The sequence below is a fragment of the Spea bombifrons genome, chromosome 9, assembly GCF_027358695.1.
Source record: "Spea bombifrons isolate aSpeBom1 chromosome 9, aSpeBom1.2.pri, whole genome shotgun sequence".
Lineage (NCBI taxonomy): Eukaryota > Metazoa > Chordata > Amphibia > Anura > Pelobatidae > Spea > Spea bombifrons.
Window position 1 is genome coordinate 13,086,311 of NC_071095.1, and position 27,817 is coordinate 13,114,127.

Consider the following 27,817-nt stretch of genomic DNA (forward strand, 5'->3'; position numbering starts at 1 on the left):
GCGCTCGCTCGGTGTTTTTGTAACAGTTTGATCCTCCTTTATTCACGAGAAGTAACAGGGGTCTCGCGTACCGATCCTCATCGCGGGAACCTGAGGATCTTTTAATAAACGTAAGACGGAAAAAACCCAAAGAAATGAAAACACAAAACGAGGAACCGTTCAGTCGTTAAAGTTCTAAACATCTAAACACGAGCGGCCAAGGACCGCCGGAATCCCGATACCCCAGTCCATGACTACCTAATGCTCTGACTAGACTTGTTTGACAAACGCCAACTAGCCCAGGAAGCCCACCGTGCCCCCCGATCACGGCGGTAACGCGAGCCGCTGTCGGGCAGACGTCTTGCTACAGCGCGGTGAGTCTATAGTCTTCCAGGAGCAGAGTGCTTTGCGTGGCCCCTACGGGCTGCTCCTGCTTGGCGATGTCGGGGATGCTCGCCACGGTCTGGCCGGTGGCTCCGCTCCCCCGGTGAGCGTACGAGCCGATGCTGTTCTTGGCCGACACGGTCTGTCCGCGGTAAAACTGCGCCTGGTGCTCGCAGATGCCGAACTTGCTGAGAAGGATGAAGACGTCTCTGCGGAAGGCCTTGGTGAGAATGGCGTAGAGGAACGGGTTGGCGCAGGAGTTGAACGGGTAGAAGAGCACCAGCAGTATCTTGGAGTTGGAGACGGTGATCAGCGGCTTGTTTATGATGGCGGACAAGGCGTAGAAAGAGATCGGGGCCATGCAGATGAAGTCCGTGAAGATGAGGACGGTCATGCGCTTGGCGATTTTGGTGTCTTTGTCCCCAGACTGGTACTGCGGGTTGCGGACGGTGATGTAGATTTTGACGTAGCATGCGCAGATGACGACGAAGGCCACGATGTTCAGCATCAGTACGAAGACTATGTAGGTCTGGGAGAGGGCCGACTCCGTGTCCATCGGCAAACAGATGCTGACTTTGCTGTAACTACTTACCCCGATCAGGGGCAGAAGAGCGAGGAAGAAGCTCAGGCCCCAGCCAACCAACATGATGAAGGCCGCGTGCCTCAGGCGCATTTTCCGGTCCAGGCGCATGGCGAACGTTATGGCGTACCAGCGCTCCAGCGTGATCATGGTTAGGGTGTACACCGACAGCTCGCTGGCAAACACGGTGAAGAATCCGGCCACGTTACACCCCGGTCCCGTCTGCCAGTTTATCGCATGGTTATAATACTCGGATCGCGTGTGCAGGTCTACGGAGGCGATGAGCAGCAGGTAGATGCCCATGCAGAAGTCGGCGAAGGCCAGGTTACACATGAGAAAGCGCGGGACGGTCAGCTTGTAATGACTGGTGACCAGGACGAACAGGACAAACGTGTTGCCCAAAATGGCCAGGAGGTTGACGAACCAGACCACGACGCGCAAGAAGTTGTATCCCATGATGTCCTCGCAGGGGTTGAACTCGTCCGGCTTCGGGCTGCACACCAGGTCCTCGCTGACTCCGCAGATGATGTAGTCGTAGTGATTCTCGAAAGCTGGGATGGTCTCCCCCTGCGCATGTTTGATCTCCTGCCCGAAGCCGATGTCGTCTTCTCCTTGGTCCTCAAAAAAGACCGAGTAGTGGTGGTTGTGGAAGTCGTTCATCTTGGCGTTTTCCGTCTGGTCGGAGTCGCCGTCCATGTAGTCTTGGTAGTAGGGTCCTACGAAGGGGCTCAGCGAGCGCTTCCGGTACAGGCCATGGAGGCTGCTCTGGTTGCAGATGATGGATTCCAGGTAGCTGCGTATAGAGAGTAAAGCCGGTTACTGAACTGCTCTGCAACGGCCGCCGAACCGCGTTAATGCAAACTGCGCTCAAACCAAACGTTACCCCTCCGTCTATCTGCAGAAACTACCTGGAAGGAATGAAGCTGGAAATGAAGTGAATGAATGATGAGATCCCGGGTGAGGCTGCAGACGGCGCCCGCTTACCTCTTCTTCTTGGTCCAGTTTGTGAAGGCGCAGCAGTGGCTGGGGTAGGACAGATTGGCCATCGTCAGCTGCACAAACGTCTTGATGGGGGGCAGTTTCTTTAAGGACCAGGCATTCTTAGCCACCAGGTGCTTGAGGCTCTCCAGGCCCTTGGCGGGGAGGGACGTGATCGCGGTCTGGGACACGTCTCTGAGGGAACAGAGCAACGTTAAAGGGAACAGCCGACGAGTTCATTCATTAGAGAGTATTGTCTGAAAGGGACCGCCGAGGCTTTATCGATACGCCTGGTTACACAGAGATTATAGGTGAAGCCGCAGCCGCCCGATTTACACGACCGGGGCCGGTGGAGCGAAGGGCTGAGATTTCCAGATAGATTTATATGGAAGTCATTTATACCACCTTTTAATTCATTTGTTTTCAACCCTTTGGGGCTCATAGGGTTAATCTCTGTGTCGGGGGCTTCTATAGATATCGATCACAAACTGAATCATCGGCAGAACGTGCCAGACAGATGCGTGCGCCGGCGGCTGCAGCCTCTCGCCGTCAGATTGCTGAAACCTCCACGGATCGCAGAATCTGCCGCCAATTCACCCCCTGCCGGCCGCTCTTAACCCGTTCACCGCTGGCTGACTATACAGACATGAAACCCCCGATAAAGCGCGGCTTGGAAAGGCTGACGAAGAGTCCGGGCGGCGACATCGTGGCGCGCCCCGACCGGCATCCGTCAAAACAAAATTCCTATGTAAGCAACTCGGCGTTTGTCTTATTTTGGGGGCATTTTTGCGAATTTTCTTTGGCATCGAGCGCGACACAAATACAGCGAATTCAAAACAGCTGCCACAATGTACCCAAAGTGTACCCACCGTCTGTAATAACGACATTTAGCTCTACGCCGAGGCTGCGCTCGTGCCCCCCGTTATCACATGCAGCCGCAGCCTCTCGCCCCCCTCGGGTACGTCACCCCGGGGCGCAGCTTTCAGGTAATATTATACTCACAGCATGTTGGGTCCACTCAGGACCCCCATGAACACGTCTTCTCGAAGCCCGTCCAGGAGGTTGTTATTGTGGAGGTCTCTGAGGGAGAGAAGAAACGAAGCGTCAGCTCTTGGCCCGCACCTTGCGAGCTGCGCTGGGAGATTCTCGGGGACGGCCAGGGCTCGCTCTACTAAATACACAAGCGGAAACCAAACACTAATCTGAAGGATCGCTGCTGGCCACGAAGAGGGGCGCGGGTAATTAGCGATCAGACCCGCTGGCTTAGCCCGGCTTGTTCCTAGACCACAGAATGTGTCGGCAGAGATCGGGGAAAGAGAGAGCGTTTGGACGTCACGCTCTTTGTGCCGCGTCTGGCGGATGGAGCCGGGCGGGCGAGACGAGCTGCGGTGGCGGAAGAAGAAAGTGAAAAAGACTAAGATTTACAAGCCCCCCACAGCCCCCGATGCCAGGGTTTTACCCTCCAGGGGTAAGTGCGGTCGGTTCCTGTAGGTGGCCCCCTTAGGGGTCATCACCGGCATGTGAAATTACACAGTATGGGGCAACAGGGTGATCTCGACATCCGATACACCCCCAGGGTCACAGGGAACGGTCTGGCTTGGGGTGATGGGATTTTATTTGTTAGACACGAGGAGTCATTGACCTGGGCGGCCGCGCTCTGATCTCGTGTATAAATAACACTCTCTCCTGTGGCCAGAAATATGCCGATCTGTCTGTCTCGGGATGTTCTCTCTCTCCAGCGTCTTCTTCCCCCGTCAGGAATTTTCCGTGGACGGAGATCGGCGGCTGTTTGGATAAAACCGCGCGTCGTGCGAAGGGGGTCCAAGCAGGTATTAGCTGCGAAACGGAGGTGGAAAGTGTCTGGGATACCTTACACCGCGAGGGCGGCAGAAACCATCGTACGCCGTACCCGGCCAAAAACAATCGAGCAGATAATCTCTCTATTAACCAGCGCACCGCTGGCTGACACTGCACTCACTGGTGGACCCGGGGCAAGTGAGGGCAGAGGGAAGTAGACTCTCATTATCTCACATGCACTGGGGCTCTCTCATTCCCCCGCGTGCCCTGCCAGATTATCACTGTTACCCCGCGTGCCCTGCCAGATTATCACTGTTACCCCGCGTGCCCTGCCAGATTATCACTTTTACCCCGCGTGCCCTACCAGATTATCACTGTTACCCCGCGTGCCCTGCCAGATTATCACTGTTACCCCGCGTGCCCTGCCAGATTATAACTGTTACCCCGCGTGCCCTGCCAGATTATCACTCTTACCCCGCGTGCCCTACCAGATTATCACTGTTACCCCGTGTGCCCTGCCAGATTATCACTGTCACCCCGCGTGTCCTGCCAGATTATCACTGTTACCCCGCGTGCCCTGCCAGATTATCACTGTTACCCCGCGTGCCCTGCCAGATTATCACTGTTACCCCGCGTGCCCTGCCAGTTTATCACTGTTACCCCGCGTGCCCTACCAGATTATCACTGTTACCCCGTGTGCCCTGCCAGATTATCACTGTCACCCCGCGTGTCCTGCCAGATTATCACTGTTACCCCGAGTGCCCTGCCAGATTATCACTGTTACCCCGCGTGCCCTGCCAGATTATCACTGTTACTCCGCGTGCCCTGCCAGATTATCACTGTTACCCCGCGTGCCCTGCCAGATTATCACTGTTACCCCGCGTGCCCTGCCAGATTATCACTGTTACCCCGCGTGCCCTGCCAGATTATCACTGTTACCCCGCGTGCCCTGCCAGATTATCACTGGGCCCTGTCCCGTTACTCCTGTTCCCCCGTGTGCACCCCCCCCGTTACTCCTGTTCCCCCGTGTGCGCCGGCCCCGTTACTCCTGTTCCCCCGGCCCCGTTACTCCTGTTCTCCCGTGTGCCCCGGCCCCGTTACTCCTGTTCCCCCGGCCCCTTTACTCCTGTTCTCCCGTGTGCCCTGGCCCCGTTACTCCTGTTCCCCCGGCCCCGTTACTCCTGTTCCCCCGGCCCCGTTACTCCTGTTCCCCCGGCCCCGTTACTCCTGTTCCCCCGGCCCCATTACTCCTGTTCCCCCGGCCCCGTTACTCCTGTTCCCCCGGCCCCGTTACGCCTGTTACCCCGGCCCCGTTACTCCTGTTCCCTCGCGTGCCCTGGTCGGTTTCTGTCTGATACTTACACTTCATCTAGTTTGGTGCCGTTGAACGCGCGTCCCTCCAGCCGGGTGATTCCGTTGTTAAAGAGTTTACTAAGAGAAAAGAGATCATTAGTATTCACGGCTCTCGCTCGGGTGAGATGATCAGATTTCTTTTAAGGAATCAGAAGGTTTCTCATGAATAATTTAATTGAAAAAGGTGTTTTTACAGGCAGGGCAGTAAAGTTGAGGAATTCGCTGCCATCACATCCGTGTTCAGATGTTTTGTTCTTTTCGATGCTAGCCACGTGGTGTGATGGGTCATACTGGGTGGACTTTTTTCCTGTTATTCTAGTAAGGATTACGCAGGGAAGTACTTACAGGGTGAGGAATCCCTGCCCCAGCCCTACAAAGGCATTGGCTGGTATGGAGGTGATGTGAGGGTTATCGATGATCTCCCTGTAGAGACATGAAACACAGAAAATGACCATTGCGACTCACACATCACGCACACGTTAAGGCTGGGGCTCATGGTTCTGCCTGTGTTGTTTTACACGCCTGCAGCACGCTGAATACTCACACAAACACGTTATCACTGGAGCGGATCTTGGTTAAATCTGGAAAAACGGAGAGCCCGGTGTTTAAAATTCCTCTAAAGAAGAAAAGGAAGGTTACGAGAGTAATAAATTCTCACACGCGTGGGGGGGGCATGGTTGGTGTGTGGGGGGTGGCAGGTATTCAGGGCTATGGATGGAACCAACAAGGCGTCCGTTACACCCAACATCAAACGGCCCCAACGTGAGCAGATCGGAAAGCGCCTCGATGGAGACAGTAAACATTACTATTTAATTGACAGAAGATGCGCCTCCCATCACTCACAGCCAGCGAACCCCCCGCTATACTCACAGGTATTTCAGTAAAGGGAGGTCCTCGAAAGCATCGGGGTCGATATACATTAAATTCATGACATTCCGGATTTCTCTGTGTAGGAAAAATCATAAACAACGATTAACAATTTTCCACGGCGCACAGTATACAGAGTATATATATATATATATTAGAGTGCATACATATGCACGAGAGAGAGAGAGAGAGAGAGAGAGAGAGAGTATATAGAGCATATATAGAGTATACAGAGTATACAGAGTACGGTATATACAATATATATATATATATATATATACACACACACACACATATTATACAAGTATATATAGAGTTTACTGACCGGAAGTCAGTGAGTGTGTGTGTATATATATATATTATACAGAGTATATATAGTATACAGTGTATATACAGCATGTATATATATATATATATATATATAATAAACTGTATATACTCTGTATACTATATAAATATATATATACTCTGTAAACTATATATACGTTATATACTCTATATACTCCGTATAATGCTCTGTATACTCTGTAAAATATATATATACATGCTGTATATACTCTGTAAAATATATATATATATATATATATATATATACACACACTGTATACTATATAAACTATATATGATATATATATATATTCTATACTATATATACTCTAAATACTATGTATTATACTATGTATAATATATAGGGTATACAGAATATATATATATATATAGAGAGTTTATATAGTATACAGAGTATACAGAATATATATATATATATAGTATACATATAGTACACGTTTGGCTGATAACCGCCCGCACCGCCGTGGCTTGAGGTGACGTACAGATAATGCAGCCCATATGTGTTTACATAGAGACAGGACCGTCTCTGCCATAACCCCAATGATGTCACAGGGCGTTGCGCCTCTCGCCCCGCTGACCTCGCTGCGCGCTGGATGAGTCCGTCTTTTGTCTGATAAAAATTTAGCTTTGGACACAAAACACTGGAAATTTCTTTAATCCTGATCTGAATCGCATCTAAAAACATCGTCTGTAACGAGTTCTAACGCGATCGCAGAACTAGGATCTGGAGTCTGCAGTGATGGGAGGGGTTACAGGGAGTGATGGGAGGGCTTACAGGAGGTAATAGGAGGGGTTACAGGGAGTGATAGGTGGGGTTACAGGGAGTGATGGGAGGGGTTACATGGGGTAATAGGAGGGGTTACAGGGAGTGATAGGTGGGGTTGCAGGGAGTGATGGGAGGGGTTGCAGGGAGTGATAGGTGTGAGGTCTCCGGGTATGGTTGTGCACTGTCTGTACGTTTTGCAGTCTGATAACACCCTCTCTCTCTGTCTCTCTGGCGTTTGCTCACATTTTGGGCGAATTGTCTATTCTGCTGTTATTTCTGTTATTTTCGCAGATTTTCCGCAGCCTGACCCAGGATGAAGGCGAAATGTGTCAGCCTTTCTCAGGTTTCGTTAATTGCCCCGCGAGCCGCCAGGTTAGTCCCTGCTAAACATAAGCTCTCGCCCACGTATTTATTTCCATCTTCTCTCCTTACACAAAGTTTTCACAGGGCCGCTGCTTAGAATAACAGGTCCTGGCAATTAGCGCAAAGCTCTTCTCACGTCCTGCCAGCCGTCCCGCCAACTCAGAATCCCCTGCCAGCAGCGGGAAAGCATGCGCAGCCCCGGAGCCGCAGCGGGCCGCGTGTGAGCGTCTGAACGTGAGCTTCACATAATATAAACAGGGCAGCCGCTCAGCCGACTCCACCAAAATTAACACTTTTATGATCAAGAGTCAGGCAAAAAAAATAACCCCTTTCTCTTAAATGCAAAAAAATTATAAATAAAATATTTTAATATATTTTTATTTTCAAATCAAAGCCAGAATTCAACATATATCACACTATCTATCTATCTATAGCCCGGAGCTCCTTACTGCGCATGCACAGCCAACAGTATACTTCCAACAACCCTACGGGAGGTTTTTGGACGGATCACAATCTGCCCCCGTTGGGTTTAATGAATGCGTTATGCCCCCAGCGGAGCCCGTCAGCCCTGGGCAGGTAGGCTTTAGCAGAGGCGGCTGGCTCTGGGCACTGAGACTAAAACCTTTGCAGAGCTCGCGGATCTCCCATAACGCTCCATAATCTGCAGTCTTCTAGTGTTCTTGGCGTGTTCGTGTGTTCATCCCAACAATACAGGCTTGGATTAACGATGAAAGGCCGGGGCTCGATGCCAACAATGGCAGCAGCGCGGTTTACAGCTGTAACCTTTGGGAATGTGGAGAGGTTTGCCGGACAGACTCCCACATCTCTGTGTTGCCATAACAAGGTAAGAGGCCCTGGGCCCAAAGCACCGCTGTCATATCAGCTTCTCCCTGGGGGCTCCGAGCCGATCGAGTGTCTGTCCGTCCCAGTCCTCGAGTTTATACACAGAGACCGAAACACACAAAGCGTCTCTTCTGCGCAGGAGAGCCCTTCAGACTCCACATGCAGAGCGTCTGCGGCACGAATGTCTTTCCACTTGGTAAACAATTAAGACGCTTTAATAGAACAGATGGGAATGCTGGACCTGCGTTTAAATGTATTGGCTCAGGTGCAATTATCCCCCATCCCTGGTTAACCACTCCTTTACGAACGGTTTGTTGGGTTTAAAAAAAAATAAAAAACACAGTGAAGTCCAGGCTGGGCAGGCATTGAGCAGGTTGGCGCGTTGGCAGCGAATTTATACCCCAAAGTTTATATCGCTCTGCCAGGAAGTGCCGACACTTACAATACGCTACCAGGAAAGGTCTATGTTTACACTGCGCTACCAGGAAAGGTCTATGTTTACACTGCGCTACCAGGAAAGGTCTATGTTTACACTGCGCTACCAGGAAAGGTCTATGTTTACACACTGGCGCTACCAGGAAAGGTCTATGTTTACACACTGGCGCTACCAGGAAAGGTCTATGTTTACACTGCGCTACCAGGAAAGGTCTATGTTTACACTGCGCTACCAGGAAAGGTCTATGTTTACACTGTGCTATCAGGAAAGGTCTATGTTTACACTGCACTACCAGGAAGGGTCTATGTTTACACTGCGATGCCAGGAAGGGTCTATGTTTACACTGCGCTACCAGGAAAGGTCTATGTTTACACTGCGCTACCAGGAAAGGTCTATGTTTACACTGCGCTACCAGGAATGTTTTATGTTTACACTGCACTGCCAGGAAGGGTCTATGTTTACACTGCGCTACCAGGAAGGGTCTATGTTTACACTGCGCTACCAGGAAAGGTCTATGTTTACACTGCGCTACCAGGAAAGGTCTATGTTTACACTGCGCTACCAGGAATGTTTTATGTTTACACTGCGCTACCAGGAATGTTTTATGTTTACACTGCGCTACCAGGAAGGGTCTATGTTTACACTGCGCTACCAGGAAGGGTCTATGTTTACACTGCACTACCAGGAAAGGTCTATGTTTACAATACGCTACCAGGAAAGGTCTATGTTTACACTGTGCTACCAGGAAGGGTCTATGTTTACACTGCGCTACCAGGAAGGGTCTATGTTTACACTGCGCTGCCAGGAAGGGTCTATGTTTACACTGCGCTGCCAGGAAGGGTCTATGTTTACACTGTGCTACCAGGAAAGGTCTATTTTTACACTGCGCTACCAGGAATGTTTTATGTTTACACTGCGCTGCCAGGAAGGGTCTATGTTTACACTGCGCTACCAGGAAGGGTCTATGTTTACACTGCGCTACCAGGAAAGGTCTATGTTTACACTGCGCTACCAGGAAAGGTCTATGTTTACACTGCGCTACCAGGAATGTTTTATGTTTACACTGCGTTACCAGGAAGGGTCTATGATTACACTGCACTACCAGGAAGGGTCTATGTTTACACTGCACTACCAGGAAGGGTCTATGTTTACACTGCACTACCAGGAAAGGTCTATGTTTACACTGCGCTACCAGGAAAGGTCTATGTTTACACTGTGCTACCAGGAAGGGTCTATGTTTACACTGCGCTACCAGGAAGGGTCTATGTTTACACTGCGCTACCAGGAATGTTTTATGTTTACACTGCGCTGCCAGGAAGGGTCTATGTTTACACTGCGCTACCAGGAAGGGTCTATGTTTACACTGCGCTACCAGGAAAGGTCTATGTTTACACTGCGCTACCAGGAATGTTTTATGTTTACACTGCGCTACCAGGAAGGGTCTATGTTTACACTGAGCTACCAGGAAGGGTCTATGTTTACACTGAGCTACCAGGAAGGGTCTATGTTTACACTGAGCTACCAGGAAGGGTCTATGTTTACACTGCGCTACCAGGAAGGGTAATTATACTTTGTGCATTTTAAAAACATTTTGTAAGAGATGCTGCTTAAGAAATATTCATTCTGAACTAGAGCTTTCTTGAAGCTATACATTTTACTATACGATGCTCAACATTAAAAGTTTATTGGAGCAATTCCCAAGGGACATGTGATCTACACGGTAATCTAGATGGGCCAAGTGATACATTTCAACATTCAGAAAGTAACATTCCCTGTTTGAGTTAAAATATAATTACGTTATTGACATAATTCTCTCATCATCAAAAAAGGCGGCTGGGATTTGTGAGCACTGCAAATCTATGTAACACCCCAGCAACACACACAGAAGACGACGAGGTGACTCCTGCTGGAATCAAGCATGGGGTAGAGCGCAGGGTGCTACTCACATTTGGGTGACACTCCTGAGTCCCCGGAAGGAGCCGGCTTCCAGTCTCTGCAGCTCTGTGTCCAAAGAAATATAACTGGAAAGGAAACACGAAGAAGGTCAGTCCTTCCGCTACGTATAGATCAAACCCCACCACCACCACCAATGCCTGGGCATATGGCACAAGATGGATAAATGCCCCAGCGTGGTGCTGTTAGTATGCTAATGTCTCTCTGATCTATGGAGGGTAGCGAAGGATAAAATGCTCTTTTTATTGCTGTTTTGGGACTCACATCCTGGATATGTTGGGCAGGTAGGAGAACGCTCCGGGGGGTATCGTCTTGAGGTAAGTCTCCATCAGCCTCCTGCAAAGACGGAAAAGCCAGTTCAAACGATGAGTTACAGTATATTATTCAAACGTTACCAGAGATATACCAGAGAACTGACCCTCCGTGCCGTATCCCGATACCCGACCCTCCATATCCCGACAGCCGACCCTCTGCGCCGAATCCCGACCCTCTATATCCCGACAGCCGACCCTCCGCGCCGTATCCCGACACCCGACCCTCCATATCCCGACACCTGACCCTCCATATCCCGACAGCCGACCCTCCGCGCCGAATCCCGACAGCCGACCCTCCATATCCCGACAGCCGACCCTCTGCGCCGAATCCCGACCCTCTATATCCCGACAGCCGACCCTCCGCGCCGTATCCCGACACCTGACCCTCCATATCCCAACAGCCGACCCTCCATATCCCGACAGCCGACCCTCCGCGCCGAATCCCGACAGCCGACCCTCCATATCCCGACAGCCGACCCTCCGCGCCGTATCCCGACACCCGACCCTCCATATCCCGACACCCGACCCTCCATATCCCGACAGCTGACCCACCGCGCTGAATCCCGACACCCGACCCTCTATATCCCGACAGCCGACCCTCCGCGCCGTATCCCGACACCCGACCCTCCATATCCCGACAGCTGACCCTCCGCGCTGAATCCCGACACCCGACCCTCTATATCCCGACAGCCGACCCTCCGCGCCGTATCCCGACACCCGACCCTCCATATCCCGACAGCTGACCCTCCGCGCCGTATCCTGACACCCAACCCTCTATAGCCCGACAGCCGACCCTCCGCGTCGTATCCCGACACCTGACCCTCCATATCCCGACACCCCACCCTCCATATCCCGACACCCCACCCTCCATATCCTGACACCCCACCCTCCGTGCCGTATCCTGACACCTGACCCTCCATATCCCGACAGCTGACCCTCCGCGCCGTATCCTGACACCCGACCCTCTATATCCCGACACCCGACCCTCCATATCCCGACAGCCGACCCTCCGTGCCGTATCCTGACACCTGACCCTCTATATCCCGACAGCTGACCCTCCATATCCCGACAGCTGACCCTCCGCGCCGTATCCTGACACCCGACCCTCTATTTCCCGACAGCTGACCCTCCGCGCCGTATCCCGACACCCGACCCTCCATATCCCGACAGCCGACTCTCCGCGCCGTATCCCGACCCTCCATATCCCGACAGCCGACTCTCCGCGACGTATCCTGAAAACCCGACCCTCCATATCCCGACAGCCGACCCTCCGCGCCGTATCCTGACACCAGACCCTCCGCGCCGTATCTCGACACCACCGTATCCCGACACCCGACCCTCCGCGCCGTATTCCGACACCCGACCCTCCGCACCATATCCCGACACCCGACCCTCCGCACCGTATCACGACAGCCGACCCTCCGTATCCCGACACCACTGTATCCCGGCCCCTCGACCCTGCGCGCCGTATCCTGACACCCAACCCTCCGCGCCGTATATCGACCCTCCGCGCCGTTTCCCGACACCCGACCCTCTGTGCCGTATCCCAACAAAAGACCGTCTGTTCCCTAAATGCACGGGTCGGTGCCCTGTAGGAGCCGCGGTGCTCGTAGGGCACACAGGAGGGTATCAGGGCTGATTTGCAGGCGGCTGCGCAGTTCTGGATCAGCACATCGCAAGCAGATGAACAATTACACAATCCATGCGCAGTTACGGGGAGCGAAATCCGGGATCAGAAAACACTCGGGGAGGAAATTCCAGCCGCTCCAGCGAAAGTAAATAGTGAAGTCGGCTTCTAACCCGCAGCAGAACATCGCACCTGTCCGCCCGTCGCACAATAAGCCGGACCCAAAAATAAGAGACACGTAATTACCTCTAGAATGCGAGCGCTGTCTCCGGAAAGCCGTCTTTTACACGCGTGCAGCTGCGTGTTCCTGCCGTGTGTGAATTAAACATGTCATTGGGGCCAGGTTCATACCCCAGCTGCCAATCCGGCCCCCGGCGGCCCATCTAGTCGCCCGTTTATCCCGCTGTAAAGACTGAAACCTTAATCAGTCGTTGGTCTCGTCTTAGATTCAGGAGCCGTATGTCTATCGCATGCATGTTTAATCCCCTCACTGTATTACCCTCTACCACTTCTGCTGGGAGGATGCTCCACCTATCTAAAGTAAAATGTCCTTCCATTCTATTCTGAGCCTCTGGGGTTAGATTCCGGTCTCTTGTGACTTTTCTCCTCCTTTCACATAAACTTCGCAGACATTAAAGCCGTTCTATCGGCCTTCAGAGGACTCGCTGGGGAGAGCAGGAGACCCGCGCTTGTTCCTGAGGATGGCGCTGCGCGACTTATGGGCCCCTGATAGTGTCACCCCGTGTGCTGCTGCTTAAGAGGAAGGTACTGGATGAGGATTGTGGGAATTGTAGTTTAATTAGCAGACCTGCTGCACTAATATTCTAGACCATTAAGGGTTAATTACACAACATGCTGAGCTCCACCGACCAGCAGAGGATCTGCTTCTTGGCCCAAAAAGCGGCGGTTTTATTGTAATTTGCACAAAAAACTTCGGAACAAGAAAAACACCCTCAGCCATCGCGCTGCTGCCAGCCCCCCCTGCTACAAAAACAGAGCGTCTGGTCCAGGTAGAGTCTGCGGTAAGCCAAGCAGTGCGTGAACTACCCCAGATTGTTTCCCCCAGTGGGGTTGTCAGCAGAGTACCCCACCCCAGTGATCAGTGTTTGGGGTTGTCTGCAGAGTATTTCCCCCCAAGTGATCAGCGTTTGGGGTTGTCTGCAGAGTATTTCCCCCTCAGTGGTTAGCGTTTGGGGTTGTCTGCAGAGTATTTCCCCCAGTGATCAGCGTTTGGGGTTGTCTGCAGAGTATTTCCCCCCCAGTGATCAGCGTTTGGGGTTGTCTGCAGAGTATTTCCCCCAGTGATCAGCGTTTGGGGTTGTCTGCAGAGTATCCCCCCCCCCCCAGTGATCAGCGTTTGGGGTTGTCTGCAGAGTACCCCCCCAGTGATCAGCGTTTGGGGTTGTCTGCAGAGTATTTCCCCCCAAGTGATCAGCGTTTGGGGTTGTCTGCAGAGTATTTCCCCCCCAGTGGTTAGCGTTTGGGGTTGTCTGCAGAGTATTTCCCCCAATGATCAGCGTTTGGGGTTGTCTGCAGAGTATCCCCCCCCAGTGATCAGCGTTTGGGGTTGTCTGCAGAGTATTTCCCCCCCAGTGATCAGCGTTTGGGGTTGTCTGCAGAGTATTTCCCCCAGTGATCAGCGTTTGGGGTTGTCTGCAGAGTATCCCCCCCCCCCAGTGATCAGCGTTTGGGGTTGTCTGCAGAGTATTTCCCCCCCAGTGATCAGCGTTTGGGGTTGTCTGCAGAGTATTTCCCCCCCAGTGGTTAGTGTTTGGGGTTGTCAGCAGAGTACCCCACCCCAGTGATCAGTGTTTGGGGTTGTCTGCAGAGTATTTCCCCCCAAGTGATCAGCGTTTGGGGTTGTCTGCAGAGTATTTCCCCCCCAGTGGTTAGCGTTTGGGGTTGTCTGCAGAGTATTTCCCCCAGTGATTAGCGTTTGGGGTTGTCTGCAGAGTATCCCCCCCCAGTGATCAGCGTTTGGGGTTGTCTGCAGAGTATTTCCCCCAGTGATCAGCGTTTGGGGTTGTCTGCAGAGTATTTCCCCCAGTGATTAGCGTTTGGGGTTGTCTGCAGAGTATTTCCCCCAGTGATCAGCGTTTGGGGTTGTCTGCAGAGTATTTCCCCCAGTGATTAGCGTTTGGGGTTGTCTGCAGAGTATTTCCCCCAGTGATTAGCGTTTGGGGTTGTCTGCAGAGTATTTCCCCCCCAGTGATTAGCGTTTGGGGTTGTCTGCAGAGTATCTCCCCCCCCAGTGGTTAGCGTTTGGGGTTGTCTGCAGAGTATTTCCCCCAGTGATTAGCGTTTGGGGTTGTCTGCAGAGTATTTCCCCCCCAGTGGTTAGCGTTTGGGGTTGTCTGCAGAGTACCCCCCCCAGTGATCAGCGTTTGGGGTTGTCTGCAGAGTACCCCCCCAGTGATCAGCGTTTGGGGTTGTCTGCAGAGTATTTCCCCCCCAGTGATTAGCGTTTGGGGTTGTCTGCAGAGTATTTCCCCCAGTGATCAGCGTTTGGGGTTGTCTGCAGAGTATTTCCCCCCCAGTGATCAGCGTTTGGGGTTGTCTGCAGAGTATTTCCCCCCCAGTGATTAGCGTTTGGGGTTGTCTGCAGAGTATTTCCCCCCCAGTGGTTAGCGTTTGGGGTTGTCTGCAGAGTATTTCCCCCCCAGTGATCAGCGTTTGGGGTTGTCTGCAGAGTATTTCCCCCCCAGTGGTTAGCGTTTGGGGTTGTCTGCAGAGTATTTCCCCCAGTGATTAGCGTTTGGGGTTGTCTGCAGAGTATCCCCCCAGTGATCAGCATTTGGGGTTGTCTGCAGAGTATCCCCCCCAGTGATCAGCATTTGGGGTCAGTGATGAGGACACCGCACGCCGACGTTAACCCTTTCCTCCTCAATCTTCTGCCTTTTTTTTTTTCTGTTTTCTGTAATAATTTCCTATAATATTAAATCTTCTGATTTAAAAAAATTCTGTTTTTGTATTTTTCTAATAAAAAAACATCCCGGGAATAAAAGGAGAGGAAATTTAACACCCGCAGAGCCTACAGGAAGAGATGTGGAAATGAGCAAAACAAGACCATATGTGTGCGCGGCGGAGCCGTCGGGAGGCAGCGTGCGTGCGCGGCGCTCGGCTGCCCTCCCCACAAAGCTCTTATTCAGAACGGGGGCTTCGAGGGGCCCGGCGGCCAGCCAGCCGTGCAGAGAAATCAGGGGAGCTCTGACAGACTCAAATAAACACCCCTCGCCCGCCATGACAGGGGGCCGGGTGCGCATGAGGAGCCCCGCCGCCAATTCACTCCGGACTACACGGCGCAAACACGTGGCGCTCTGGGTCACGCGTCGAGCTGCTGGGGCCACAGAAGTCTTTTTTTCAAAAAGGGTGCATTTCTGTGACGTCACTATAAATATACCCATATTATGATGCTTTGTGCCGCGAGGCAGGACCCCCGGGGGTTGGCTGTACGGGGGGCACGAGCTGTCTGCTGCCATCTAACGGAGGAACGCGGTACTGAGGCTTCTTTCACAGCCACACGCGTGTCACCGCTCGCTTACATGCCCAAGAAACACGTTTAAGGGATGCACTGCGTGACGCCGGAGAGAGGGGGGGATCACGCTAACTGCATGCTTTGGCCAGCTGATAAAGGGTAGTATAGCGGGGGGCGTCTACATACCCGACAGCAATGGGATTCGAGCGCTAATATATAATAAATAACAGACATTATATCGAGACATCCAGCTAGAGAAAAGAGTGCGGGGTCTGGGGGGTCCGATAACTAATATATAACAGACATCATATCGAGACACCCAGCTAGAGAAAAGAGTGCAGGGTCTGGGGGGGTCCGATAACTAATATATAACAGACATTATATTGAGACACCCAGCTAGAGAAAAGAGTGCGGGGTCTGGGGGGGTCCGATAACTAATATATAACAGACATTATATCGAGACACCCAGCTAGAGAAAAGAGTGCGGGGTCTGGGGGGGTCCGATAACTAATATATAACAGACATTATATCGAGACATCCAGCTAGAGAAAAGAGTGCGGGGTCTGGGGGGTCCGATAACTAATATATAACACACATTATATCGAGACACCCAGCTAGAGAAAAGAGTGCGGGGTCTGGGGGGTCCGATAACTAATATATAACAGACATTATATCGAGACATCCAGCTAGAGAAAAGAGTGCGGGGTCTGGGGGGTCCGATAACTAATATATAACACACATTATATCGAGACACCCAGCTAGAGAAAAGAGTGCGGGGTCTGGGGGGTCCGATAACTAATATATAACAGACATTATATCGAGACATCCAGCTAGAGAAAAGAGTGCGGGGTCTGGGGGGTCCGATAACTAATATATAACAGACATTATATCGAGACACCCAGCTAGAGAAAAGAGTGCAGGGTCTGGGGGATCCGATAACTAATATATAACAGACATTATATCGAGACATCCAGCTAGAGAAAAGAGTGCAGGGTCTGGGGGATCCGATAACTAATATATAACAGACATTATATCGAGACATCCAGCTAGAGAAAAGAGTGCGGGGTCTGGGGGGACAGATAACTAATATATAACAGACATTATATCGAGACACCCAGCTAGAGAAAAGAGTGCGGGGTCTGGGGGGATCCAATAACTAATATATAACAGACATTATATCGAGACATCCAGCTAGAGAAAAGAGTGCGGGGTCTGGGGGGATCCGATAACTAATATATAACAGACATTATATCGAGACATCCAGCTAGAGAAAAGAGTGCGGGGTCTGGGGGGATCCGATAACTAATATATAACAGACATTATATCGAGACATCCAGCTAGAGAAAAGAGTGCGGGGTCTGGGGGATCCGATAACTAATATATAACAGACATTATATCGAGACACCCAGCTAGAGAAAAGAGTGCGGGGTCTGGGGGATCCGATAACTAATATATAACAGACATTATATCGAGACACCCAGCTAGAGAAAAGAGTGCGGGGTCTGGGGGGTCCGATAACTAATATATAACAGACATTATATCGAGACATCCAGCTAGAGAAAAGAGTGCGGGGTCTGGGGGGATCCGATAACTAATATATAACAGACATTATATCGAGACATCCAGCTAGAGAAAAGAGTGCGGGGGTGCGGGGGGGTCCAATATAACTAATATATAACAGACATTATATCGAGACACCCAGCTAGAGAAAAGAGTGCGGGGTCTGGGGGGTCCGATAACTAATATATAACAGACATTATATCGAGACACCCAGCTAGAGAAAAGAGTGCGGGGTCTGGGGGGGGTCAGATAACTAATATATAACAGACATTATATCGAGACACCCAGCTAGAGAAAAGAGTGCGGGGTCTGGGGGGTCCGATAACTAATATATAACAGACATTATATCGAGACACCCAGATAGAGAAAAGAGTGCGGGGTCTGGGGGGATCCGATAACTAATATATAACAGACATTATATCGAGACATCCAGATAGAGAAAAGAGTGCGGGGTCTGGGGGGAGCCCGATAACTAATATATAACAGACATTATATCGAGACACCCAGCTAGAGAAAAGAGTGCGGGGCCTGGGGGATCCAATAACTAATATATAACAGACATTATATCGAGACATCCAGCTAGAGAAAAGAGTGCGGGGTCTGGGGGATCCGATAACTAATATATAACAGACATTATATCGAGACACCCAGCTAGAGAAAAGAGTGCGGGGTCTGGGGGGTCCGATAACTAATATATAACAGACATTATATCGAGACATCCAGCTAGAGAAAAGAGTGCGGGGTCTGGGGGGATCCGATAACTAATATATAACAGACATTATATCGAGACATCCAGCTAGAGAAAAGAGTGCGGGGGTGCGGGGGGGTCCAATATAACTAATATATAACAGACATTATATCGAGACACCCAGCTAGAGAAAAGAGTGCGGGGTCTGGGGGGGTCAGATAACTAATATATAACAGACATTATATCGAGACACCCAGCTAGAGAAAAGAGTGCGGGGTCTGGGGGGTCCGATAACTAATATATAACAGACATTATATCGAGACACCCAGATAGAGAAAAGAGTGCGGGGTCTGGGGGGATCCGATAACTAATATATAACAGACATTATATCGAGACACCCAGCTAGAGAAAAGAGTGCGGGGCCTGGGGGATCCAATAACTAATATATAACAGACATTATATCGAGACACCCAGCTAGAGAAAAGAGTGCAGGGTCTGGGGGATCCAATATAACTAATATATAACAGACATTATATCGAGACACCCAGCTAGAGAAAAGAGTGCGGGGTCTGGGGGGGTCCGATAACTAATATATAACAGACATTATATCGAGACACCCAGCTAGAGAAAAGAGTGCGGGGTCTGGGGGGGATCCGATAACTAATATATAACAGACATTATATCGAGACACCCAGCTAGAGAAAAGAGTGCGGGGTCTGGGGGATCCGATAACTAATATATAACAGACATTATATCGAGACATCCAGCTAGAGAAAAGAGTGCGGGGTCTGGGGGGTCCGATAACTAATATATAACAGACATTATATCGAGACACCCAGCTAGAGAAAAGAGTGCGGGGTCTGGGGGATCCAATAACTAATATATAACAGACATTATATCGAGACATCCAGCTAGAGAAAAGAGTGCGGGGTCTGGGGGGTCCGATAACTAATATATAACAGACATTATATCGAGACACCCAGCTAGAGAAAAGAGTGCGGGGTCTGGGGGATCCAATAACTAATATATAACAGACATTATATCGAGACATCCAGCTAGAGAAAAGAGTGCGGGGTCTGGGGGGGACAGATAACTAATATATAACAGACATTATATCGAGACATCCAGCTAGAGAAAAGAGTGCGGGGTGTGGGGGGGTCCGATAACTAATATATAACAGACATTATATCGAGACACCCAGCTAGAGAAAAGAGTGCGGGGTCTGGGGGGAGCCCGATAACTAATATATAACAGACATTATATCGAGACATCCAGATAGAGAAAAGAGTGCGGGGTCTGGGGGGGTCCGATAACTAATATATAACAGACATTATATCGAGACACCCAGCTAGAGAAAAGAGTGCAGGGTCTGGGGGATCCGATAACTAATATATAACAGACATTATATCGAGACACCCAGCTAGAGAAAAGAGTGCGGGGTCTGGGGGATCCGATAACTAATATATAACAGACATTATATCGAGACACCCAGCTAGAGAAAAGAGTGCGGGGTCTGGGGGGAGCCCAATAACTAATATATAACAGACATTATATCGAGACACCTAGCTAGAGAAAAGAGTGCGGGGTCTGGGGGGATCCGATAACTAATATATAACAGACATTATATCGAGACACCCAGCTAGAGAAAAGAGTGCGGGGTCTGGGGGATCCGATAACTAATATATAACAGACATTATATCGAGACATCCAGCTAGAGAAAAGAGTGCGGGGTCTGGGGGGTCCGATAACTAATATATAACAGACATTATATCGAGACACCCAGCTAGAGAAAAGAGTGCGGGGTCTGGGGGGATCCAATAACTAATATATAACAGACATTATATCGAGACACCTAGCTAGAGAAAAGAGTGCGGGGTCTGGGGGGGTCCGATAACTAATATATAACAGACATTATATCGAGACACCCAGCTAGAGAAAAGAGTGCGGGGTGCGGGGGGATCCAATAACTAATATATAACAGACATTATATCGAGACACCCAGCTAGAGAAAAGAGTGCGGGGTCTGGGGGGACAGATAACTAATATATAACAGACATTATATCGAGACATCCAGATAGAGAAAAGAGTGCGGGGTCTGGGGGGATCCAATAACTAATATATAACAGACATTATATCGAGACACCCAGCTAGAGAAAAGAGTGCGGGGTCTGGGGGGATCCAATAACTAATATATAACAGACATTATATCGAGACACCCAGCTAGAGAAAAGAGTGCGGGGTCTGGGGGGGTCCGATAACTAATATATAACAGACATTATATCGAGACACCCAGCTAGAGAAAAGAGTGCGGGGTGCGGGGGGATCCAATAACTAATATATAACAGACATTATATCGAGACATCCAGCTAGAGAAAAGAGTGCGGGGTCTGGGGGGATCCAATAACTAATATATAACAGACATTATATCGAGACATCCAGATAGAGAAAAGAGTGCGGGGTCTGGGGGGATCCGATAACTAATATATAACAGACATTATATCGAGACATCCAGCTAGAGAAAAGAGTGCGGGGTCTGGGGGGAGCCCGATAACTAATATATAACAGACATTATATCGAGACATCCAGCTAGAGAAAAGAGTGCGGGGTCTGGGGGGAGCCCGATAACTAATATATAACACACATTATATCGAGACATCCAGCTAGAGAAAAGAGTGCGGGGTCTGGGGGGAGCGGTTCCCTGGAGTCCAAAAAACTGTACAGAAAGATCGGCCGCCCCGCACATGGATTTAATTATAATCTATGCAGAGTGTTATGTCAGTTTGAGACAGTGAGGGCAAAGACGGCGGGGGAGAGACGGCAGGAGAGAGACGGCGGCACAGAGACAGCAGGGGAGAGACGGCGGCACAGAGACAGCAGGGGAGAGACGGCGGCACAGAGACAGCAGGGGAGAGACGGCGGCACAGAGACAGCAGGGGAGAGACGGCGGCACAGAGACAGCAGGGGAGAGACGGCGGCACAGAGACAGCAGGGGAGAGACGGCGGCACAGAGACAGCAGGGGAGAGACGGCGGCACAGAGACAGCAGGGGAGAGACGGCGGCACAGAGACAGCAGGGGAGCCTCCCACCGTGTGGGGCCAGGAGATGCGAGATGACACCGTGAATACACATTCCTGCGCTGTCTCCTGGGGAGGAATCAGACAGCCGCGTCTCCAGCTGTTAACGGCATCCAACCCTCAGAGCAGCTCAGAGCCGGCAGCCTGACAAACAGCGAATCCCCCCAAATCCCCTCCGCCGGACCCTTTAACATGCTACGGGGAAGTAACCGTGCCAGCTCCGACCCCAACAGGGGGTAGGGGGAGGTTATGAGTGCTAGCTCCGACCCCTATAGCAGGTGTAGGGGGGTTGATGGGTGCCAGCTCTGACCCCGATACCAGGTGTGTGTGTGGGGGGGTGATGGGTGCCAGCTTCGAACCCAATAGTGGGTGTAGGGGGGTGATGGGTGCCAGCTCTGACCCCGATAGCAGGTGTAGGGGGGGCGATGGGTGCCAGCTCTGACCCCGATAGCAGGTGTAGGGGGGTGATGGGTGCCAGCTCTGACCCCAATAGCAGGTGTAGGGGGGGTGATGGGTGCCAGCTCTGACCCTGATAGCAGGTGTAGGGGGTGATGGGTGCCAGCTCTGACCCCGATAGCAGGTGTAGGGGGGGTGATGGGTGCCAGCTCTGACCCTGATAGCAGGTGTAAGGGGGGCGATGGGTGCCAGCTCTGACCCCGATAGCAGGTGTAGGGGGGTGATGGGTGCCAGCACTGACCCTGATAGCAGGAGTAGGGGGGTGATGGGTGCCAGCTCTGACCCTGATAGCAGGTGTAGGGGGGTGATGGGTGCCAGCACTGACCCTGATAGCAGGTGTAGGGGGGTGATGGGTGCCAGCTCTGACCCTGATAGCAGGTGTAGGGGGGTGATGGGTGCCAGCTCTGACCCTGATAGCAGGTGTAGGGGGGTGATGGGTGCCAGCACTGACCCTGATAGCAGGTGTAGGGGGGTGATGGGTGCCAGCTCTGACCCTGATAGCAGGTGTAGGGGGGTGATGGGTGCCAGCACTGACCCTGATAGCAGGTGTAGGGGGGTGATGGGTGCCAGCACTGACCCTGATAGCAGGTGTAGGGGGCAGTTATGGCGGCCGTGGAGAATGAGCCTCGGGATAATCATTAAACGATAATTACGTCTTTTTGTCCAGAAAGCAGATTACAGAAAAAACGCCCTAATGAGGTTAATTAATCCTAATTTCCTTTTTGAAATAAAAGTCTTTTTGGCGTCCTGCTGTGCGAGCGTCACGGGGGCCGCTGAGTCACAGAACGGGTAAAAATAGCACCATTAAGGGCCACTATCATTAATAAGCTAATTACCCCTGCCGCTTGCCGCTCGCTGCGGGCCAACGGGGAAATAATATTAGTTTTTGGTAAAAAGAGACACCAATTTATTGAGAAAGTATAACTGTGTTACGCTGAAGAGACCAATTTCAACCAATCAGCTAACAGCATTTCAGCCAAACCGCGCGTTGCCACCAATCCGGTCGCTGCGGAGACATCTGCCTTAGTGAAGCGGAGATCGGTGGCAGTCTGTGGCAAAGCCAGAATTACCTGATCAATATTCCATCTACAGAGACCTCCTGAACCAATCAGCAACAGTAGGGGAGAGATAACTAACGGGGAGGAATAATCTAGCAGGTACTGAGAATAGGAAGTTACAGCGGCCGCTCCCACGGGATACACATAAATCGGTCCCGACGACGCTCGTTTACTTAGAGCTCTTAAATCCAATCCTCGTGATTTATACATTCATACGCCGGTTAGGATCTGCGGACACAACATGCGCAGTGATCTGGGGAGCAGCCATGATTCCTGAGCGCGTGAATCTCGGGGAACTAAGTGGTACCCCATGGTGCACGCCATGCACTGAATGGTACCCCGTGGTGCAAGCCATGCACTGAATGGTACCCCGTGGTGCACGCCATGCACTGAATGGTACCCCGTGGTGCACGCCATGCACTGAATGGTACCCCGTGGTGCACGCCATGCACTGAATGGTACCCCGTGGTGCACGCCATGCACTGAATGGTACTCCGTGGTGCACGCCATGCACTGAATGGTACCCCGTGGTGCACGCCATGCACTGAATGGTACCCCGTGGTGCACGCCATGCACTGAATGGTACTCCGTGGTGCACGCCATGCACTGAATGGTACCCCGTGGTGCAAGCCATGCACTGAATGGTACCCCGTGGTGCACGCCATGCACTGAATGGTACCCCGTGGTGCACGCCATGCGCTGAATGGTACCCCGTGGTGCACGCCATGCGCTGAATGGTACCCCGTGGTGCACGCCATGCGCTGAATGGTACCCCGTGGTGCACGCCATGCGCTGAATGGTACCCCGTGGTGCACGCCATGCACTGAATGGTACCCCGTGGTGCACGCCATGCACTGAATGGTACCCCGTGGTGCACGCCATGCACTGAATGGTACCCCGTGGTGCAAGCCATGCACTGAACGGTACCCCGTGGTGCACGCCATGCGCTGAATGGTACCCCGTGGTGCACGCCATGCGCTGAATGGTACCCCGTGGTGCACGCCATGCGCTGAATGGTACCCCGTGGTGGGGTAGGCAGACGCAGCACTGCATTGGAGGACTCACAGTGTTTCCGTGTGCGGCGGCAGCTCTGGTATAACATGAAGGTCTTTACACGTGATCTTGTAGCCGGTACCGTCTGCGCACTCACATCCCTCGGGGCACGTGGCTCCTGACCAGGGAAGTAGAAGCAGGGGTAGGAGGCACCAGGACATCCAGGGGAGCGGCGGGGGCAGGCGGTACTGCATGTCGGGGCTCTATCTCCAGCTTCACATGTCTTGGGCTGAATGGACGGGAGCAGCCAGGCAGACGTGTCGCCTCTGGGACCCCCGGTCTGACGCAGCTTCTCCACGCAGCTCTCCTGAAATCAACAATCACGTCATTAGATTGTCAGCTCTCTGACTGCACGAGGAGTGCCCTCCCGCACCCTCACCCCACGCTGCCGCTTCTCTACGGGGACTCGAACCTCGCGCTTCGGGCTACAAATACACTTTACTGAAACGCCGACTGAAAATCTGTTTTCCGTTACTAAGTACCATGAAGTGATATCGTTGGCATCTGAGTTACAGGAGCAGCCGACCAGCAGAGGATCTGATATTAAAATAAAGTAGCCGCCATCAAAACAACATTGTAAGAAATAATAATAATCATAATAATAAATCATTATAATAACCATAATAATCATAATAATAAATCACAATAATAAATTATAATAATCATAATAATAAATCACAATAATAAATTATAATAATCATAAGAATCATAATAAAAATAACCATAATAAATCATAATAATAATAATAAGAAGAAACAGACTAAACACTTAAAGGCTGGTAAAACAAAAACATTTCTGCTCCAGTAACAGAAGCGACATCGAACTCCAAGAACTATCTGCCTGGGAATCGAGCAGGTGCTTGACTTACGAACCCGTCGTACCGGCATTAACGGGCGATGTATCGATGGCAGGAACGGGAGCCGTAGTGCCAGCATTACTGGACGATGTATTAATGGCAGGAAGGGAAGCTGTAGTGCCAGCATGAACGGGCGATGTGTTAACGGCGGGAACGGGCTGTTTATTAACGGCGGGAACGGGTTGTTCCCTACGGGTTCCGTAGTGCCAGCATTAACGGGCAACATATTAATAGTATTAACGGACGACGTGTTAGCGGCGGGAAAGGGCGTTGTGTTAGCGGCGGGAAAGGGCGTTGTGTTAGCGGCGGGAAAGGGCGTTGTGTTAGCGGGCGGGAAAGGGCGTTGTCTTAACGGCGGGAAGGGGCGATGTGTTAACGGCGGGAAAGGGCGATGTGTTAACGGCGGGAAAGGGCGATGTGTTAACGGCGGGAAGGGGCGATGTGTTAATGGCGGGAAGGGGCGATGTGTTAACGGCGGGAAGGGGCGATGTGTTAACGGCAGGAAAGGGCGATGTGTTAACGGCAGGAAAGGGCGATGTGTTAACGACAGGAAAGGGGCGATGTGTTAACGGCAGGAAAGGGGCGATGTGTTAACGGCAGGAAGGGGCGATGTGTTAACGGCAGGAAGGGGCGATGTGTTAACGGCAGGAAAGGGGCGATGTGTTAACGGCAGGAAAAGGGCGATGTGTTAACGGCCGGAATAGGCAGTTTAGGTCTGGAGTCACTATATCTCCACCGTCTCCCGGCAAGAAAATCATACCGATTTATTCAGCACAAACTTCCAGTTTAACTGATTTTTGTTTCAACTTTAACCAGAACAACAAATACCGTCATTCTGGAGAAAGTGATTTTTGAAGGGTTAGAGAGAGTAAGAAGTTACCCCCGGTTACAGTGACCGCTGTGGGGTAAGTCTCGTGGAGCCCCGGTTTACCTGTTTTAACGGGGCTGTATCTATACAATGTTGGGTTAAATCTATTTCACTGAAGGGCTCCGCTAGACACGGGAGCTAGCACTTTCCAGACCAGTAATCCCATCGCTGGGTCTCTGTTGATGTCCACCTATTTACTGCCCTTCCCTTTGCATAGTTATATTCAGCCCATGCACGTACCTGTGCCCTCGGTGTCCCTGGCCCCTCTGCGGTGGTCTCGGTGGCTCGTGGCGGGGACGGTCTCAGAGCGCTGGGGGAATGCGTGCTGAGCCTAGAGCCTCTCGTCAGTCTCTCTGCCGGTACTTCAGGTCTCATTGCAGCAATTTATGTGCTGCTTAAAAACTCAAGTTGCCTTCTCTGCACAAACACCCTTCTACCCCCTCTGCCTGTCACAGGAGGGGGGCTCAGCCCAAGGTCTGCTGGGGGGGTGATGCAGCTGCGCCCCCTGCTGCTCTCTTCTGTTACTGCACTAAAAAGAAAAGAGTTACCTGGTTACATATCATGTCCATTATATATTATATACAGCTCTGGGAGTTATATTATTATATACAGCGCTGGGGGGTTATATTACTGTATACAGCACTGGGGGGGTTATATTACTGTATACAGTGCTGGGGGGTTATATTACTGTATACAGCACTGGGGGGGTTATATTACTGTATACAGCGCTGGGGGGTTATATTACTGTATACAGCACTGGGGGGGTTATATTACTGTATACAGCGTTGGGGGTTATATTACTGTATAGAGCGCTGGGGGTTATTACTGTATACAGCGCTTGGGGGTTATATTACTGGATACAGCACTGGGGGGGTTATATTACTGTATACAGTGCTGGGGGGGTTATATTACTGTATCCAGCGCTGGGGGGGTTATATTACTGTATCCAGCGCTGGGGGGGTTATATTACTGTATACAGTGCTGGGGGGGTTATATTACTGTATCCAGCGCTGGGGGTTATATTACAGTATACAGCGCTGGGGGTTATATTACTGTATACAGCGCTGGGGGTTATATTACTGTATACAGCGCTGGGGGTTATATTACTGTATCCAGCACTGGGGGTTATATTACTGTATACAGTGCTGGGGGTTATATTAATGGATCCAGCACTGGGGGGTTATATTACTGTATACAGCGCTGGGGGTGTTATATTACTGTATACAGCGCTGGGGGTTATATTACTGTATACAGCGCTGGGGGGGTTATATTACTGAATACTGAGCTGGGGGGTTATATTACTGTATACACCGCTGGGGGGTTATATTACTGTATACAGCACTGGGGGGTTATATTACTGTATACAGCACTGGGGGGTTATATTACTGTATACAGCACTGGGGGGTTATATTACTGTATACAGCGCTGGGGGTTATATTACTGTATACAGTGCTGGGGGTTATATTACTGTATACAGTGCTGGGGGTTATATTACTGTATACAGCGCTGGGGGTTATATTACTGTATACAGCACTGGGGGGTTATATTACTGTATACAGCGCCGGGGGTTTATCATTATATACAGCGCCAGGCGTATATCATTATTTACAGCTCTACCTGTTTCATCTGAGGAGATCCTGAAAGCTACATTATTATGGGACAGACTCTGACAGCATCCACTGCACCCTCAAACCGGCAATTCCGGCTGCCACAGAGCGCCCCACAGCCAGGCCCCAGTTGCCTCATTGTGCCCCCCTCAGGCACTCCCCGGTCTGGTCCCCTCAGCCGCATTTTGCCCCGGCTTTTCTGTTTGCCCTGTTGCTAGGAGCGCTCGGCTGGCTTCAGGTATAAGGAAGCAACTGTCACTCGTTGAACACTCACTCAGCCAATGGCAGGTGAGGGCCCACTAAGGGTTACACACCAGTCGGGGGCGGGGTCTCAGTCTCCCCGCCAATCCTGCCGCCGTGCTTCGCAATTTCGCAGGCAGAGCTTGTCTGACTAGCCCCGCCCCTATGCGCAGAGTGCTGGGATCTGTAGTCCTTGCTCCAGCTGAACATCGCTACTTTGCGTCTCTCAGAACTCGGTTTCCCGTCATCCTCCGCGCGGCTCCCTCGGACCGGCCGCTTCCTGCTTCCTGAGGT

The 27,817-nt window shown here is 51.3% G+C and overlaps 1 protein-coding gene across 1 annotated transcript; it reads right to left on the reverse strand.

The window, feature by feature from the left end:
• Nucleotides 1-25,949, reverse strand: TSHR (thyroid stimulating hormone receptor). The gene is made up of 11 exons (XM_053475033.1): nucleotides 25,917-25,949; nucleotides 23,965-24,259; nucleotides 10,912-10,983; nucleotides 10,641-10,715; nucleotides 5,942-6,016; nucleotides 5,616-5,687; nucleotides 5,417-5,494; nucleotides 5,081-5,149; nucleotides 2,924-3,001; nucleotides 1,928-2,116; nucleotides 1-1,736 (listed from the first exon to the last, which is right to left on the reverse strand). Exons 2-11 carry the CDS (start codon nucleotides 24,144-24,146, stop codon nucleotides 344-346), a joined length of 2,283 nt encoding a protein of 760 aa, XP_053331008.1. The 5' UTR covers nucleotides 24,147-24,259; nucleotides 25,917-25,949; the 3' UTR covers nucleotides 1-343.
• Between the last annotated feature and the right edge of the window lie 1,868 nt (nucleotides 25,950-27,817).